The 14,231-nt window shown below is 38.7% G+C and overlaps 2 protein-coding genes across 2 annotated transcripts; both read left to right on the plus strand.

The window, feature by feature from the left end:
• The first annotated feature begins 1,755 nt into the window (after positions 1-1,755).
• Positions 1,756-4,391, plus strand: rflnb (refilin B). Its single transcript, XM_083887372.1, has 3 exons — positions 1,756-2,058; positions 3,151-3,245; positions 3,394-4,391. The coding sequence occupies exons 1-3, from the start codon at positions 1,858-1,860 to the stop codon at positions 3,710-3,712; spliced, it is 615 nt and encodes a 204-aa protein (XP_083743498.1). The 5' UTR covers positions 1,756-1,857; the 3' UTR covers positions 3,713-4,391.
• Positions 4,392-5,377: 986 nt separating this feature from the next.
• On the plus strand, positions 5,378-12,600 carry dus4l (dihydrouridine synthase 4-like). The gene is made up of 15 exons (XM_083886939.1): positions 5,378-5,694; positions 6,049-6,170; positions 6,625-6,742; positions 7,017-7,139; positions 7,582-7,808; positions 7,903-8,172; positions 8,540-8,555; positions 8,925-8,943; positions 9,468-9,574; positions 9,672-9,772; positions 10,279-10,426; positions 10,718-10,853; positions 10,966-11,068; positions 11,165-11,265; positions 11,565-12,600. The coding sequence occupies exons 1-15, from the start codon at positions 5,603-5,605 to the stop codon at positions 11,598-11,600; spliced, it is 1,719 nt and encodes a 572-aa protein (XP_083743065.1). The 5' UTR covers positions 5,378-5,602; the 3' UTR covers positions 11,601-12,600.
• Positions 12,601-14,231: the final 1,631 nt, after the last annotated feature.

The raw sequence follows: 14,231 nt of genomic DNA on the forward strand, positions 1-14,231 counted from the left end.
GTGCAAACATGAACGCACCAAAAAAAAAATGCTGGCGCGTCGTCTTGCCCTCTGAATAACTGCCTCAAGAAAGATTCGGTGACAAAAGTATGTGAAGGTCACGTTCCCATCTGTGTCAGGATTACTGTGTTGGTCCTTGGGCCGTTTGCATGTCCTTGAATACCTCACTGCAGCCAGAGCGTGATCAGGTGCGTTCAGTTCCTCATAATGGAGGACGTTGAGCAGCTCTTGCACCAGTCCGTCACAGGACAGGGTCTGGTATGTTTTGCGAAGTCCCGTGCACAAATCTCTGTAAATTTAACAGATTCTTCTTAATTAAATGTATGCATCGAGGGTGAGTTTGTAGTTTGTGTAGCAAGCCTTTGTTTCAAATGGCAAAATGAATCTGGCTGGTTTGTCCATTTGCTGTAGAAACATGGTGGTGCAAGATGTTGGCCTCTGGTAAAGCAAGGCCTTATAGCTACGTATACAAAATGGGTTCAGAGCTGCAACTAACACGTATTTTCGTGATCTATGATTTTCTCGATTGAAGGCACCGTATGTAAGAATGTGGCCAAACACGGTTACTACACTCAAATTCAAAATACCGAGGTCTTTTAGGTTTTTCCTTTTTCTCCGCCATTGTAGCTGACACGTTACTGGCAACCCGTGGTTGCGCGGCAGCTGAGACTCTACTGACTGCAATGATTGGTAGATGGCGGTAGGTGGCGCCACATGCCAAAACATGATTTCAAAACATAAACATGATTTGAAGTCTGCAAAAGATTTTTTAATACGAATATTTTGGCTTTACTGTTGTTGATGAACATTATTCCTTTGTCTATGTGACATATTAGGAGGGTTTTATGGCCAGTTGCTTTAGATTTATTACATAATGCCTCTTTAACCGTTTGGTCCATAAAATGTCAGGAAATGTTAAAAGAAATGTCGATCAGTCTTCGTCAAACCTGGAAATGAGCAAAGTGGTGCAAAGAAAGGAAGAAAATATTCACATTTAAGAAGTTAAAACAATCAGAAATCTTGTTTTAATAATAGTTGACGATTAATTTAGTAATTGATCAATAATGGACTAATTCTAGACAGTTATACGAACACACTCGCTGATATTTCCTCCAACAAAACTCAATGATACTCACCGTATCCTTACAAATGGCGCAGAACAAAACCCAGTCTGTATAAAAATCTGTAGATCCCAAACCATTTTTAGTGGCTGTGTGAACACAAAGGCCTTGTATTATACGAACCCTGTGTGACACACAGTCAACTGGGGGAACATTATTCAAACAGTGCCACACTGATGTCTCCCCTGTGCACACTTCTTCATTTTGCACAATACCAGGGAAAAATATCACCTTGGTTTCAACAAGGGTCCATGAGCGCGGTGTTGGACACGTTCCCACACCCATCCAGGACCCTCCTCGTCTCTTGTTGCCCACTTTGTCCCGCATCCAATCAGGATCCACTAAAAAGCTCCAGAAGGCGTTTCCTGTGCTGTGTTTGTGGACGTGAAGGCTCTTTTGAGGAGGGGGAGAAGAATCAGTTTGAAGAGGAGCCGCGGGAGTAAACGTGCGTCACTACTCTCTGGACCCCTCCGCATTAAAACGTGTCTTTTTTTTCGACCGTGGAGCGATTAAAACGTCAAAATGAAGACGTTTTTTTAGTTTTACAGGCGGTCTACACGGGTCGCGGGTTTTGGTTACTGAACGCCGGTTGATGGTCTTTCCAGCGGGGGCAGCTGTGCATGCTGTCCGGGAGAAAGTTAGCAGTTAAAACTCCGTGGAACTTCCTCTGGAAACATTCCCTCTTTCGAAAGCTGCGCGGTTGCTTCGCTGGTGTTTCGTAACCGTTGAACTCGAAATGGTCGGCGGGTTAAACTTGACAAATGTTTGTGAAGGAGAGACACTGGACATGAGCTTCAGGGCTGAGAGAGGACTTGACAGTCCGGACTCGGGTTTGCCGCCGAGTCCGAGCCCCAGCGCCTGGCTGCTGCTGCCTGCGAGCACGGACAAAGGCAGGGGCGTGAGCTCGGAGTCCGAGGACGAGGGACGGGGTTCCCTGGTAGGTAACACCACTATATGGCTTCATCTTTCATCTTTCAAAATATATCAAAACATGACAATACATGACAACTTTGAGTAGTGTTTTTTAAACTTTTATTTTAAACTGTGTCATGTCTAACAAAATGAAATAAATGCATCATGAGGGGACCATATAAAAATGCTCCAAAAGTACTGGAAAATTTGGAATTTGGGAACAAAAAATTAAAAAAAAATAATAATTATGAAGATGAAAACTTGGTTTTCATGAAAATCACATAAATGTATTTGCTCGAGTGAAAACCATCCGGCAATGGTGTTCTAGGGTTAAGTGTATATTGGTGGCAAATGTTATAGCAACTTGATAGTGGTTAATTTATATATATATATATTATATATATATAATACATATAATACAATAATATTACATGTTCACCTGTTTCGTATGTATCCGTAAGGTATTTGATTTATCAAAGATAGCTAGAGTAGCCTATTTTTAGTTACTAAAAGTAACATCACTTACAATGCTCTCTATCTCGCATACATACAGTCTTAGTGATTTGTTCTTGGAAGTGTTACAAGTGGGAGATGGGAGTATTGCAGTACTTACCCTTATTTTTGCTTACACGCGTCATTCTGTATTAATTAGTTATTGTACTAAAACAATGGTAATGGTTAGTTTTCTTTGCAGAAATACACATTATTTGACTGCATTTGTGCGATGTCATCCTGCTGTTTACATTTAGAAAATAAATATTTTTGGGGAATATTTAGTCATTTTGGTCAGGATAATTCTGATAAATCTCACGTTGCCCCATGTCGTCTTTGGAGCCAAGCAAACCACCTCAGCTGAACATTTGCTTTAGATACCATAACTTTAGAACTTTCTGGATTTCGTTCTGCTGCAAAACATACATGCATGCTGTTTTGGCTGAATAACCAAATTGTTAAAATAGGATCTAAGTTTACATTTTATTTGCAATGAATTAGCTGCATGTTCTGGCCAACTGTACAAAAAATATGGGTCAAATCAGCAATGATTTGAGGCACTGGGAACTACTACTAGATTCATTGGCTCCGCGTGTGATGAATGCACTTCATTTTTGCACTCTAGGTTTCAGGTTTACCATCTGGATCTGCCCCGCTGCTTCACCCGCTGTCTTTTGGCGAAGGCATAGCCCTGGATCCATTACCACCAAAAGAGATAAGGTCGGTTGATATTTATCACTTGTTATGTGCAACGTTCGACCTGGTGCACGGTGCACAGTGAGGACATTTAGACTTTGAGTTTTACTTTAATGTGCATTTAAGTTGTTTTGCACCAAATAAAACCACTGCACTTCACCCTCTTCCACAGATACATCTCATCCCTGCACTACAACTCAGACCGCCACTTCATCCAGGATCTGGCTCTGCAGCCTTCAGGACAGGGCCTTGAACACTGCAGGCAGACTATCATGGCTGTGCCCCACAGCACCTGGCGTCACTATAAAACACAGCTAGATTTCCAGCCCCGCCATCGGCTGGAGCGCTTCAAGAGCACCACCATCATCTACCCCAAGAAAACCAGTGCCGTTTTCACCACAGAGCTGAGCTACGACTGCCACCGGCTGTCCAGGCGTTTCCTCTCCAGTGTGGAGCTGGAGACGGTTGGCCAGAGAAAGCTACCTCAGTGAGGGAGGGGCCAGGTGATTGGGGACAGACGAGCTTGGGTCATTTCCATGACTCTGCACTGTGGTTCCCTTGAAGTTGGCTGCCAGTCACCTGCTGTGTTGTATTTTTGCATTTGTGCGTAGCCCATTATCCTTTTCAGTAAGCTAAGTAAGACGGCTAGAAGCATCTGTGCTGTGATGTTACAGGGAACAGTAATGTATGTATGTATGTATGTATATGTTTAATTTGAGCAATGGGGGCGCAACTAGTGTGTAAAGCAGAGGAAGGGTGAATAAAATGTGGGGCTGGATTTTGAGCGCACATGAACGGATCTATAAATTATCCACACTGAACAAAGGGGGTGAAAATACCGAACACATGTTTAGATTCTTGTGTATTGCTGCACAGAGCACCAGCTAAGCTCTACCCAAGCCTGATTTGTTATGTATGATGGACATGTCGTTAGATTAAGGGACCTTTTTGTGTTCATTATGAAGTGGATAGTGACCATGGTGTTACTGAGAAGTGGATTGACTTTTTTTATCGGTCACTAACTATTGAAATGAACAAGCTGCATTCCACTGCTATCACTTTCTTTGGCTGAATTTAAATTGTATTTATTTTGTTTGAGTTTGAAGAGAATTTATTAGCTGATTATCGGGTCTCTTTTGTCATGGCCATGGACATATTTGTGAGGCCCTTTTATGTCTTTTATAGATGTACCTGTTAATGCTTCTTTTTAAGAATTAGTCACTTATCCTGTGCCAATTTGAAATAAAGTGTTTGGTAGTTCATCAAATGTGTAGTTATTCTTCATTTTAAACGACGACCACGATGTTTAAAATAATGACGACACAACCCCATGAAAATAACTTTGAACAGCGAAACCCATGCACATTCTTAAAATGGGTTATTATGTAGGTTTGGGTACAAAAAAGATCATTAAAATATCCTGAATAGTTTGTGTTGCCAAAATATTAAGAAATCATTATGGGCTTAAATGTCCATTTTAAAACTCGATTCAGGGAACCCTTTTTACACAATTGTGGTGCTCCATTGCCCTCTTGTGGCCAGAGGGGAGAAATAAGGAGGATGCTGTCGTTCAAATCATATTTCCAATACTGTAAAATTAAAATTAAAGAAAATAAATGTGCATGTCAGTGCAATTACACTCATAGTTTCTAGCCTTTATATGTGATACTTGATTTTCATTCACTAATTATTATTTTTTTCAGAATCAAAGTGGCATTGTCACCCCTCAATAGTGAATAAACAATTTAGCACAACAATATAATTGCAAAAAACATATAAGTTCAACCTTGGTCAGTCTGCACAGTCCCGTTTTAGCCCAGTCTTAATGATAAATTCTACCACAGTGGCAAATAAAAATGACAGGATTAGAATGTGACTATAACCATTGAATTCAAAGTTAGAGCTGCCTTTAACCTACGGACCCTGAACGCAGCATTGCATGACTGGATGTGACGTAAACAATCACGTTGGCTTTCCCTTTTTTTTTCTTATCAAAATATAAAAAAGTAAAATGAAATGCAAACATTGAATGAGTTAATGTGGGTCGTGATGTTTATTAAGTGAAGATTAAAAAAACAAACGCACTGGGTTATATGACGTATGAGTTCAAAGGTTGCGGCTATGCTCCGCCCACTTCCACCCACCCGCATGGTGGACGGAAGCACGTCACCTCAGTTTTGTTTATGTTTTTTTAGAAAGTAAACCTAGCTATTTCTATGCATTCGTTGGGAGTTATGTGTCGTGCAACACGTTTGTAGTGTTCTTGTAAAAACGAAATAGATGTTTGGAAATAGAACTGATCCTAAACGCTACTCTGCTCGTGGATATTGTGCTAATTAGCCCTTGGCGCTTAGCTGGCTGCCTGTGCTACTAAGAGAAGCATGAAGTCTTTGAATGGGAATGCTAGTATCATGGACATGTTTGAAAAGGGAAAAGTCCTGAAGATATGTGCCCCAATGGTTCGATATTCGAAGTAAGTGAAATCTTTTTTCCCGTCGTCATATTATTTTTTACTGAACTGAGCAATGGTAGAGGGAAAACGTACTTAGACTTACTTATGTGCGTATAGATAGATCGTTAGACAGACACACAAAACAAGGTTAACTAGACTCATTATCATTCTACGTTATGGGTCATAACACCAACATAGACACACAAACTATAGAATAAGAAATAAAAACTTAAATTCAATACAAAATCAGGAACTCTTTATTGAGGAAAACTAAACACATAGTAGTACATATATTTATTTAGGCAGCTGCACATGATGAATGCATGTACACAATGAGGTATCAGTATGATCAATGCAGCTCTATTGTTTCCACAGGCTTGCCTTCAGGACCTTGGTGAGGAAATACAACTGTGACATCTGCTTTACTCCAATGATAGTTGCTGCTGACTTCTTGAGATCTACCAAAGCTAGAGACAGTGAATTCACGACCAATGAGCGTGAGTAAATAAACCAGTGATAGTTGGTAAACACAGGTGTATCTTATCAAACTCGAAGGTTGTGTTCGCTGCACATTTTTTATTGTGTTCAGTAACACTTGTTTAACCTGCTAGTTCATGTTTAAATGGAACAAAAAAATGCCTCTATTGTATTTCTAATACATGGCAGCCACAGTATTTACACAAAGATATCAGGTTTGCCTCATGATTGATGTGTTGAGTCATTGAGCCTTATCCATGTTGTCACACTGAGTAGTCACATGGAAAAGTACAGGTAAAAATAAGCATATTAATAATGGCTGAGTTCAGTTTCGCTTCCTCAGTTTTGAGGTGTATGTTGGCTCACTGTCGCACTGTCCTGACGTACATAAACTGAACAGAGCCTTTGCTGAAGTTGTCAGTCAGACCAACGCATTTCTTGCCCTAAATGATTTTTTTCCCTTTTTGTCCTCAGGTGACCGGCCCTTGATAGTGCAGTTTGCTGCCCATGATGCACAGTCTCTGGCTGATGCAGCGTGTGTGGTTGCACCTTTCTCGGATGGAGTTGACCTCAACTGTGGCTGTCCCCAGAGGTGCAACTCTTGACAGTAGGCCCTGAGACAGTTTGGCCTTTAGTCATTGTTTATTACTGTGTTATAGCATGTATTAATTACTAGATCTTAGTTTCTATTTAAATTATTTACATTTGTTTTTCCATATTCCAAATTCTGTGTTGGAACAGCTGGATCAAACAGTTTTTCTAATTCTTATTTTGTTTATGTTGTCTTCCATGTTAGTTTGAATATCACAAGGATGGATATTTTTGCTTAAACTTATCTGATTAACTTTGTTTTTTTGTGTTTTAAGGTGGGCAATGTCAGAAGGGTATGGTGCATGTCTCATTAACAAGCCCGAACTTGTGAAAGACATGGTCAGGCATGTCAGAAACCAGGTGGACAATCCAAACTATACAGCATCCATCAAAATAAGGTAAGAATAAGAAATTATTTCAAATGCACTGTACAGTACACAAGAGCTAGACTGGCAATATGTGAGATTGATGTCGTCCTTTAATCTAAAAAAATCTAAGAGATCTAGATCAACATTGCTTGTCATATGTTTGTCAAAGAACTGACAATGTTGTGTTTTCAGTCTTTTAAATAATCCAGTGTATCTCTCACAGTGTGATATTAGGTAGCCCACATATTCTGTTGTATTTGTATAAAAAAAACACATGTATTTGAATACATTTTAAACATTTAAAGACTTCACGTGTGAAAATAATAGTCAGTCAATTTCAAAATAATTGAGTGACTTGAAGGTGGACAATTCTGTAAAGTCTCTGACGGGTTGGGGCAGTAGTTTCAGAGGGAGATAAAGATATTGATGATGACGATGATGATGATGATAAGTGAATTCATGTCACCCACAGAATTCATAAGGACTTGAGAAAGACCGTGGATCTATGCCAGAAGGCTGAAGCAGCTGGTGTGTCGTGGATAACGGTCCATGGCCGTACATCAGATGAACGTCACCAGCCAGTCCATTATGATGCCATAAAGACTATCAAAGATAGCATTTCTGTACCCGTCATTGCAAATGGGGACATAAAGTACCTCCGTGATGTGGAGTCCACCTACCAGCTTACTGGTGTTGACGGTAGGTATTTTTTGTCAGTGAAAGTGCACTCATGAATACATGTATTATTTAACTCAACACATTCATTTGTAATAAGGATTTCTTTGTTTGTTAGGTGTGATGGCTGCACGGGGGTTGCTTGCTAACCCTGCTATGTTTGCTGGCTCTGAAGACACTCCTCTAGAGTGTATATGGGACTGGGTTGACATCTCTGTAGAGCAGGGCACTCCATTCACCTGCTTCCACCACCATCTTATCTACATGCTGGAAAGGGTTAGCTCCCAGCCTGAGAGAAAAGTGTTCAACGCTCTATCCAGTACCTCAGCTGTAATAGATTACCTGCAGAACACGTATGGGTCAGTACAAGATCTTGGAACATCTGTAGGTTGAAATGTTTTTACAACTATTTTTTTATTTTTTTGTGCCAAATAAAACTGCTAAACTGTTGTTGTATTAATGCTGTCTGTCTTTTTAGTGAAGCTTCACAAAAGCAGAAATCATATTAAAATTAAATATTAAGTTGTAAATACTTATCTTAAGATGTTACTTCTCAATTTATAATTCTATCAAAACCAGTGTATAATATGAAGGGCATTAAAGAAACTACAATTATCCTTTCATGGTAATAACAGAAAATCTCAAACTCTGAAATGATAAACATTTATATCATCAACATCTAGCTTTTGGTGAAGCAATTCCATTACTTTTGAAAAAATCTATTATGATTACTTGGGACATGAATGTACATTTAGTTGGCATGTACACGAGGTAAAACTGATGCAACCGTCCTGAAATAAATTCTTAAGACAAGGAAGTTCATGTGTAACACCGGAAGCCAAAGGGCTTTTATTTTTCTAAGTCGAGTTAAACAATGTACCCCGAATCAGTTTTAAATGAAGGAAATGTTAAGTCTGATTTGAAAACTCACAATGTCCTTTGACATTTTACAATCCAAGTACAAAACAAACAAATGCGCATTGTATATGCATTTATTTTTTATTTATTTTTAAACTCCTACCGGAAGTGTGCTCTCTTTCGTCGGACTGGCTGAAGCAGGAAGTGATAGAGGAGGCGAGCAAACTTTGATCTGATTGACATCAGAAGGAAAGTGAAGATACACTTAACTCGTGGTGCCAGGTTTTTTCGCAACTTGTTGGTAAGTCTTATGGCTTCGTGCCTAAAAACATTTGCCATGAATTTAGACACTTTGCTTATTGTATATTTAAAAGTGTAACCGGTGTTCTGTAAATCTCCCACGTTTAGCTAACATTAGCTGGTCGCTGAACGCATAACGCTAATAATGTGTTGGGCAAAGTATAGCGAATGCGAGCAGATTAAAAGGGAGAACGTTTACTATAAAGTTGTAGTGTTTTTTTTAATGTAATTTATGTGTCTGTTTGTGCGTTGTGTTGCCTTGTACATGCCAGCAGGATGTAGAGTATTTATATATTGCGTCAATTGGCGCAAAAGAGTCGTTATATTATGGTACGTAAACTACTGGATAAGAAGCTTAACGTATTATTCTTTCCAACAGAGGGTTAATTGTTGTAAGAGAAAACATGCGTGTTACTTGTTACAGTCACACCCTCCCGTTATCACAGGTTTGTGTTTGTCAGAGAGGGAAAGGTCGTTTCACACCTTGTTTCCTGAGTTTCTGGTATTCTGTTTTTGTTTCTGTAGGAGTCACCCGCGACGATGACACTGCAGTGGACTGCTGTGGCCCTCTTTCTCTATGTGGAGATGGGCGTTCTTGTCCTCTTCTGTATACCCTTCATATCTGCCAGGAGGTACGTAATAGTCTCCTTCTTTTTCAGCCAGTGTTTGTTGTCTGGAGTAGATTTACATCCAGCATGTGATGTCAATCTCGTGCATGTCCGGTTCCAGATGGCAGAGTGTTTTCCGGCTGAGGGTTTGGAGCTTCATGGCGAGGTTCTGGAACAAAGTGTTTCTCACCATGATCATCGTACTTATCGTTCTCTTCCTTGGTAAGTGTGGTTATCCTTTTAAATGTAGTACGCTGCAACTGAAAACCCACCTCACGTTAACTAGGGTCACTTTTTTTTATGTCCTTTTTGACCCATACTCTGGTTGTTGTTGTTGTTGTTGTTATTGTTCTTTGTTTTTAGCTGTATGCACTTTCAAGGTGAAGTCAAGTAAATCTCGTTGTACAACTTGTATAATGACAATAAAGGCATTCTATTCTATTCTATTCTATTCTACATGAACAAGATGATGTGAACTGTTGAGTTTTAAGCTTCCAGTACAACCTTTATGGTACCTTTAAACCACATTTAATGTAATTTTAGATTTCATCTATAAGAAACACAGACACAACAGCCCTTTGTCCAGGATCGCACAGAAACAAAAACAATAATTTGCATGCATGGACATATACAAACTCACATATATAACCAAGAAAGAACAATTAAGTAAAATATTAAATTAAATAAATAAATAAATTCAAACTAAGTGTTTGCTTCATTTTCCTTAGATGCTGTCCGTGAAGTGAGGAAGTATTCGAATAAAGACGCTGGCGCCAATGCAAAGCTGCTACCCAACATGCACGACCACCTGCAAATGAAGCTTTTCAGAGCTCAGAGGAACCTCTACATCTCTGGTTTTGCTGTCTTTCTCTGGCTGTGAGTCATTTTTTATTTATTTATTTATTAATACAAATGGGACATGACAGGAGGAGTTTAAGTATCTCTGAGTCTTGTTCACGAGTGAGGGGAGAGTGGCGTGAGAGATTGATGGACGGATCAGGGCAGAACCATAAGAAATAGGGGTTGAAAAACGACAATGGTGACAACAAATAGAAAGAGAACATAACGGAAAAGTACTGCTGCATGGATGATCTGGAGTGAACGTATCTGCAGCTGCTAATCTTTGCTTCGATCAAGGCTTTTCTTTGACCATCGTTATATTTGCAGGGTTATGAAACGAGTGATCACCTTGATTAACAAGCTGGCAACTGCGTCTGGGACTACAGCTGCTCTTCAGGCTCAGGCTGACAATGCTAACCAGACTGCCAAGAAATACATGGAGGACAACGAAATGCTGAAACAGGTTTCTTGAATAACTTCAGATTAAAACTTAAAGGACGAATGTTTCACATTTACAGTTAAATGTAGGTAACTGAAATTCACATTCTTTGTTGTAATTTGAATTTGCATTTCAGACTTTGATGGAAGGGAAGGGCGATGAGGCGACTGCAGCAGGCATGGAGCTGTTGCAAAAGGAGTTGGAGAAGCTGAGAGAAGAACAGAGGACCACAGAGGAAGGTTAGTTATCAGTGTTCTCTGTATGAACATGTGCACCTCAATCTCTAGTGGATGCTGCGGACACCCTGTGTTGACGTGCGATTGATTCTTCTCCAGCCTTGAGGAAGTCCCAGTCTGAGACCGACGTGATGAAGAAGCAGACCGATGGCCTCGCCAGGGAATACGACCGGTTGTTGAAAGAACACCAGGAGCTCCAGGTAACGCAAAGATCAAAAACATAGCTCGATAATTATTATTTAATATTTAAATACAGTTAATACTGACAAGGTGAGATCTTAAAGACAAAAGTTTTGCATTAAATAAAGAATTAATTAATTGATTGATTTTTAATAGCATAATTCCACATAATTTTGATATCACAACTATGCAATTTACAGTAGACAAATGGTAGATTTATTATTATAATGAAAAATCTATTTTGAAATGAAGTAAATTTGTCCAAAAAAATCAGATTCAGTATCATCTAATATTTACTTTTTTTTTCTTATTGTTTCAGAATAATCAAGATAGTGAAAACAAAAAGGACGACTAGCTTTTTGTAGGACATTTTAAAAGTTGGATTGCTTACACATCAGAGCTTCGTCTTCGGGAGAACCACTGCGACACACACTTTTCCCTTCATAATTCCTCCTCGTGTCACGATACATGCCGGAGAAGCAGGATTGGCTCCTTGGAAGGACGGCTGATATCTGTAATGGCTTTAAAGCATGGGGGATCATTTCTATCAAAGCACCAGGCTTCCTGAAGTAGAATGGGTAATCGATGGACCTTTCAAGTTCACACTTAATCACAGATTTAAATTGAGTCGTCTAACTGGGTAATAATTTAGCCAGCCATTGACTCAGGTCTGATTTCAGAGCATGTAATGGCGTGTTCAAGGCATTAGTAACTAAGGTGGGTGTAGTTAAATGGTTTGTTTTCATTTGTTTAAGCCCAGTACACTGTTAAGTGCATTTTTCTCTTATTTCTTTTCACCGTGATTGCATTTTCATACTCAATATTTGCTCCTATTTTATTTCTGTATGGGACAGAAATAGTTTGCTACTTCCACTGAGCTCTTTACCGCAAAATGCAAAGTCAGTCTCTGCTTGCATGGCCGTCCACATACAGTTTGAATACATAGTTGCACTTAAACATAGCACCTTGACACGGTCAGTGTGGGTTTTTTTGTGAAGGAAATGCTTTTGGTGGATGGTAACAGTCGGATAGCGTTATTTTCCTTCTTAATTTTAATATGCAAGAGTTGATGGAGATTTTCCACATCTGATCTGTGGTTAAAATTTTACAGAGCATTATTGTCTATAGAGACCAAATTTGAATTGATATTATTATCATTATTATTATTGTATATATGCTGCACTGCATGTTTAAAGTGTTTTTTTACACTCTTTTTTTTTTAAATCAGGAGCAGGCCTGTATGGTTTCCCCTGCGTTTTTGTGTTGTAAAGATGTTATAAAAACACAGAAGTCTTTTTATGTTGAAGACATAAATCAAAATGAAGTGCCTTGTTTAATAAAGATCCTTTGTCCTCAGCCTTGCATTTAAACATGTATTTAAAGGTGCATTATGTAATAAATCTAAAGCAACAGGCCATAAAATCCTCCTAGAGACTCAGGAATAATGTTCATATAACAAACTGAACTCACCAACAACAACAGTACAGCCAAAATATTTGCATTAAAAAATACATTTAGCAGACCACAAGTCATGTTTATATGTTTTGAAATCATGTTTTGGCATGTGGCGCCACCTACCGCCGTCTACCAATCATTGCGGTCAGTAGAGTAGTTGCGTCAAAAAAACGAAACCTAAAAGACCTCGGTATTTTGAATTTGAATGTAGTAACCGTTTTTGGCCACATTCTTACATGTGGCACCTCTAATGAAGCACGTTGAATAATATCCAGTCAAATCATGTGTAGTTTCAGTATTGCATTTAATATATTCTTCGAAACTTTAAAAAAAAAAAAAAAATCCCAAAATATATTTACATTCTGATTGAATGCAAGAGAATGTCTCACATTTTTTTTGTTGAAAAGCTAACTTACTTCCTGAACATCTCACTGCTCCTCTGAGTCTACACTTGCACTTACACTGTGCCCGACACAGAACCTGAATTCAAAAGACAATACAGTCACTACAAACATGTACGTTAACAAAAAAAAGAAAAAAAAACTAAAGACACAAACATGTTATACATTTACAAAAACAAAATCATATTTTCCAAACAGAGGGCTTGAGATAACATTGGCAGTGAACTGATATACTTTAAGAACTACTTTTGTATTCTGATTCAGTGAATGAAACGGGAGAAATGTTGGGCCCGGTCCATGACGGCTGAGATTAGTTGCAGCCGGTCCATAATTTTAAATGTAAATTCTTCCAAAACGCAGCACCTAACACCTCAGCCGTCTGCTCCAAACAACAATGGTTATTAACCACCACCTGCTGAGGCCCATTTATCTCCAAATTATTGGTTGTAACAAGTAAATTGACTGTGTATTCTTATTAGTTTAACTCAATAATACCATACGAGTAATGGCATCCTTATACATCTCCCACTATGCCTTCAACATTGAACTGAGAAGTGCACAAATTCAGTCAAATAATAATATATTATCCATACATCTTGACTTTGTCTCTAGAAATTGCTCTCTACTATCAGCAAGACATATGACGTGCACTATTTGGAGGTATCTGTGGAGTGAAAGAGGCACAGACATAAAAAACAACAACAACTGAGCCCTCTAAAAGTTACTTAAATATATGTTCACACATATTTCCACATGTTCATTGTTTCTCTAACATTTCCTGGGGGGGGGAGTGAGTCCTTCACGTCTTTTAAAAGGCCATGATTGTCCTAATGTGTATGAGCTTACATTTAGTGTCATGTAGTTTTTTTAAGGCCAATTTCTTCAAGTTCTACTTTTGCCAAGAAGAGAATAGGTAGTTCGAAAAATATATATCTATACCTAAGAGGCAACTTTTATAAATGCTGGTGTTCAGAATGACACTGTTTTTGCAGTAGGGTGTACAAATAACGTTTTTTTACCATTGAATCTCTTGTGCCACCATTAAAACTGGAAAAAAAAAAAAAAAAAAAATTTTGTCTTCACATAAAAGCGTGTACATTCAAGAAATGTTTCTTTTATATCAAATTTCT

The sequence above is a fragment of the Microchirus variegatus genome (assembly GCF_963457635.1).
Source record: "Microchirus variegatus genome assembly, chromosome: 3".
In the NCBI taxonomy this organism is placed as follows: Eukaryota; Metazoa; Chordata; class Actinopteri; order Pleuronectiformes; family Soleidae; genus Microchirus; species Microchirus variegatus.

Coding starts and splice junctions, on each gene's coding strand:
- rflnb (XM_083887372.1), top strand. CDS start 1,858: ATGGTCGGCGGGTTAAACTTGACAAATGTTTGTGAAGGAGAGACACTG. Junction 2,059..3,150: donor ACGAGGGACGGGGTTCCCTG/GTAGGTAACACC, acceptor TTTGCACTCTAG/GTTTCAGGTTTACCATCTGG. Junction 3,246..3,393: donor TTACCACCAAAAGAGATAAG/GTCGGTTGATAT, acceptor CCTCTTCCACAG/ATACATCTCATCCCTGCACT.
- dus4l (XM_083886939.1), top strand. CDS start 5,603: ATGAAGTCTTTGAATGGGAATGCTAGTATCATGGACATGTTTGAAAAG. Junction 9,773..10,278: donor ACTTATCGTTCTCTTCCTTG/GTAAGTGTGGTT, acceptor CATTTTCCTTAG/ATGCTGTCCGTGAAGTGAGG. Junction 11,069..11,164: donor ACAGAGGACCACAGAGGAAG/GTTAGTTATCAG, acceptor ATTCTTCTCCAG/CCTTGAGGAAGTCCCAGTCT.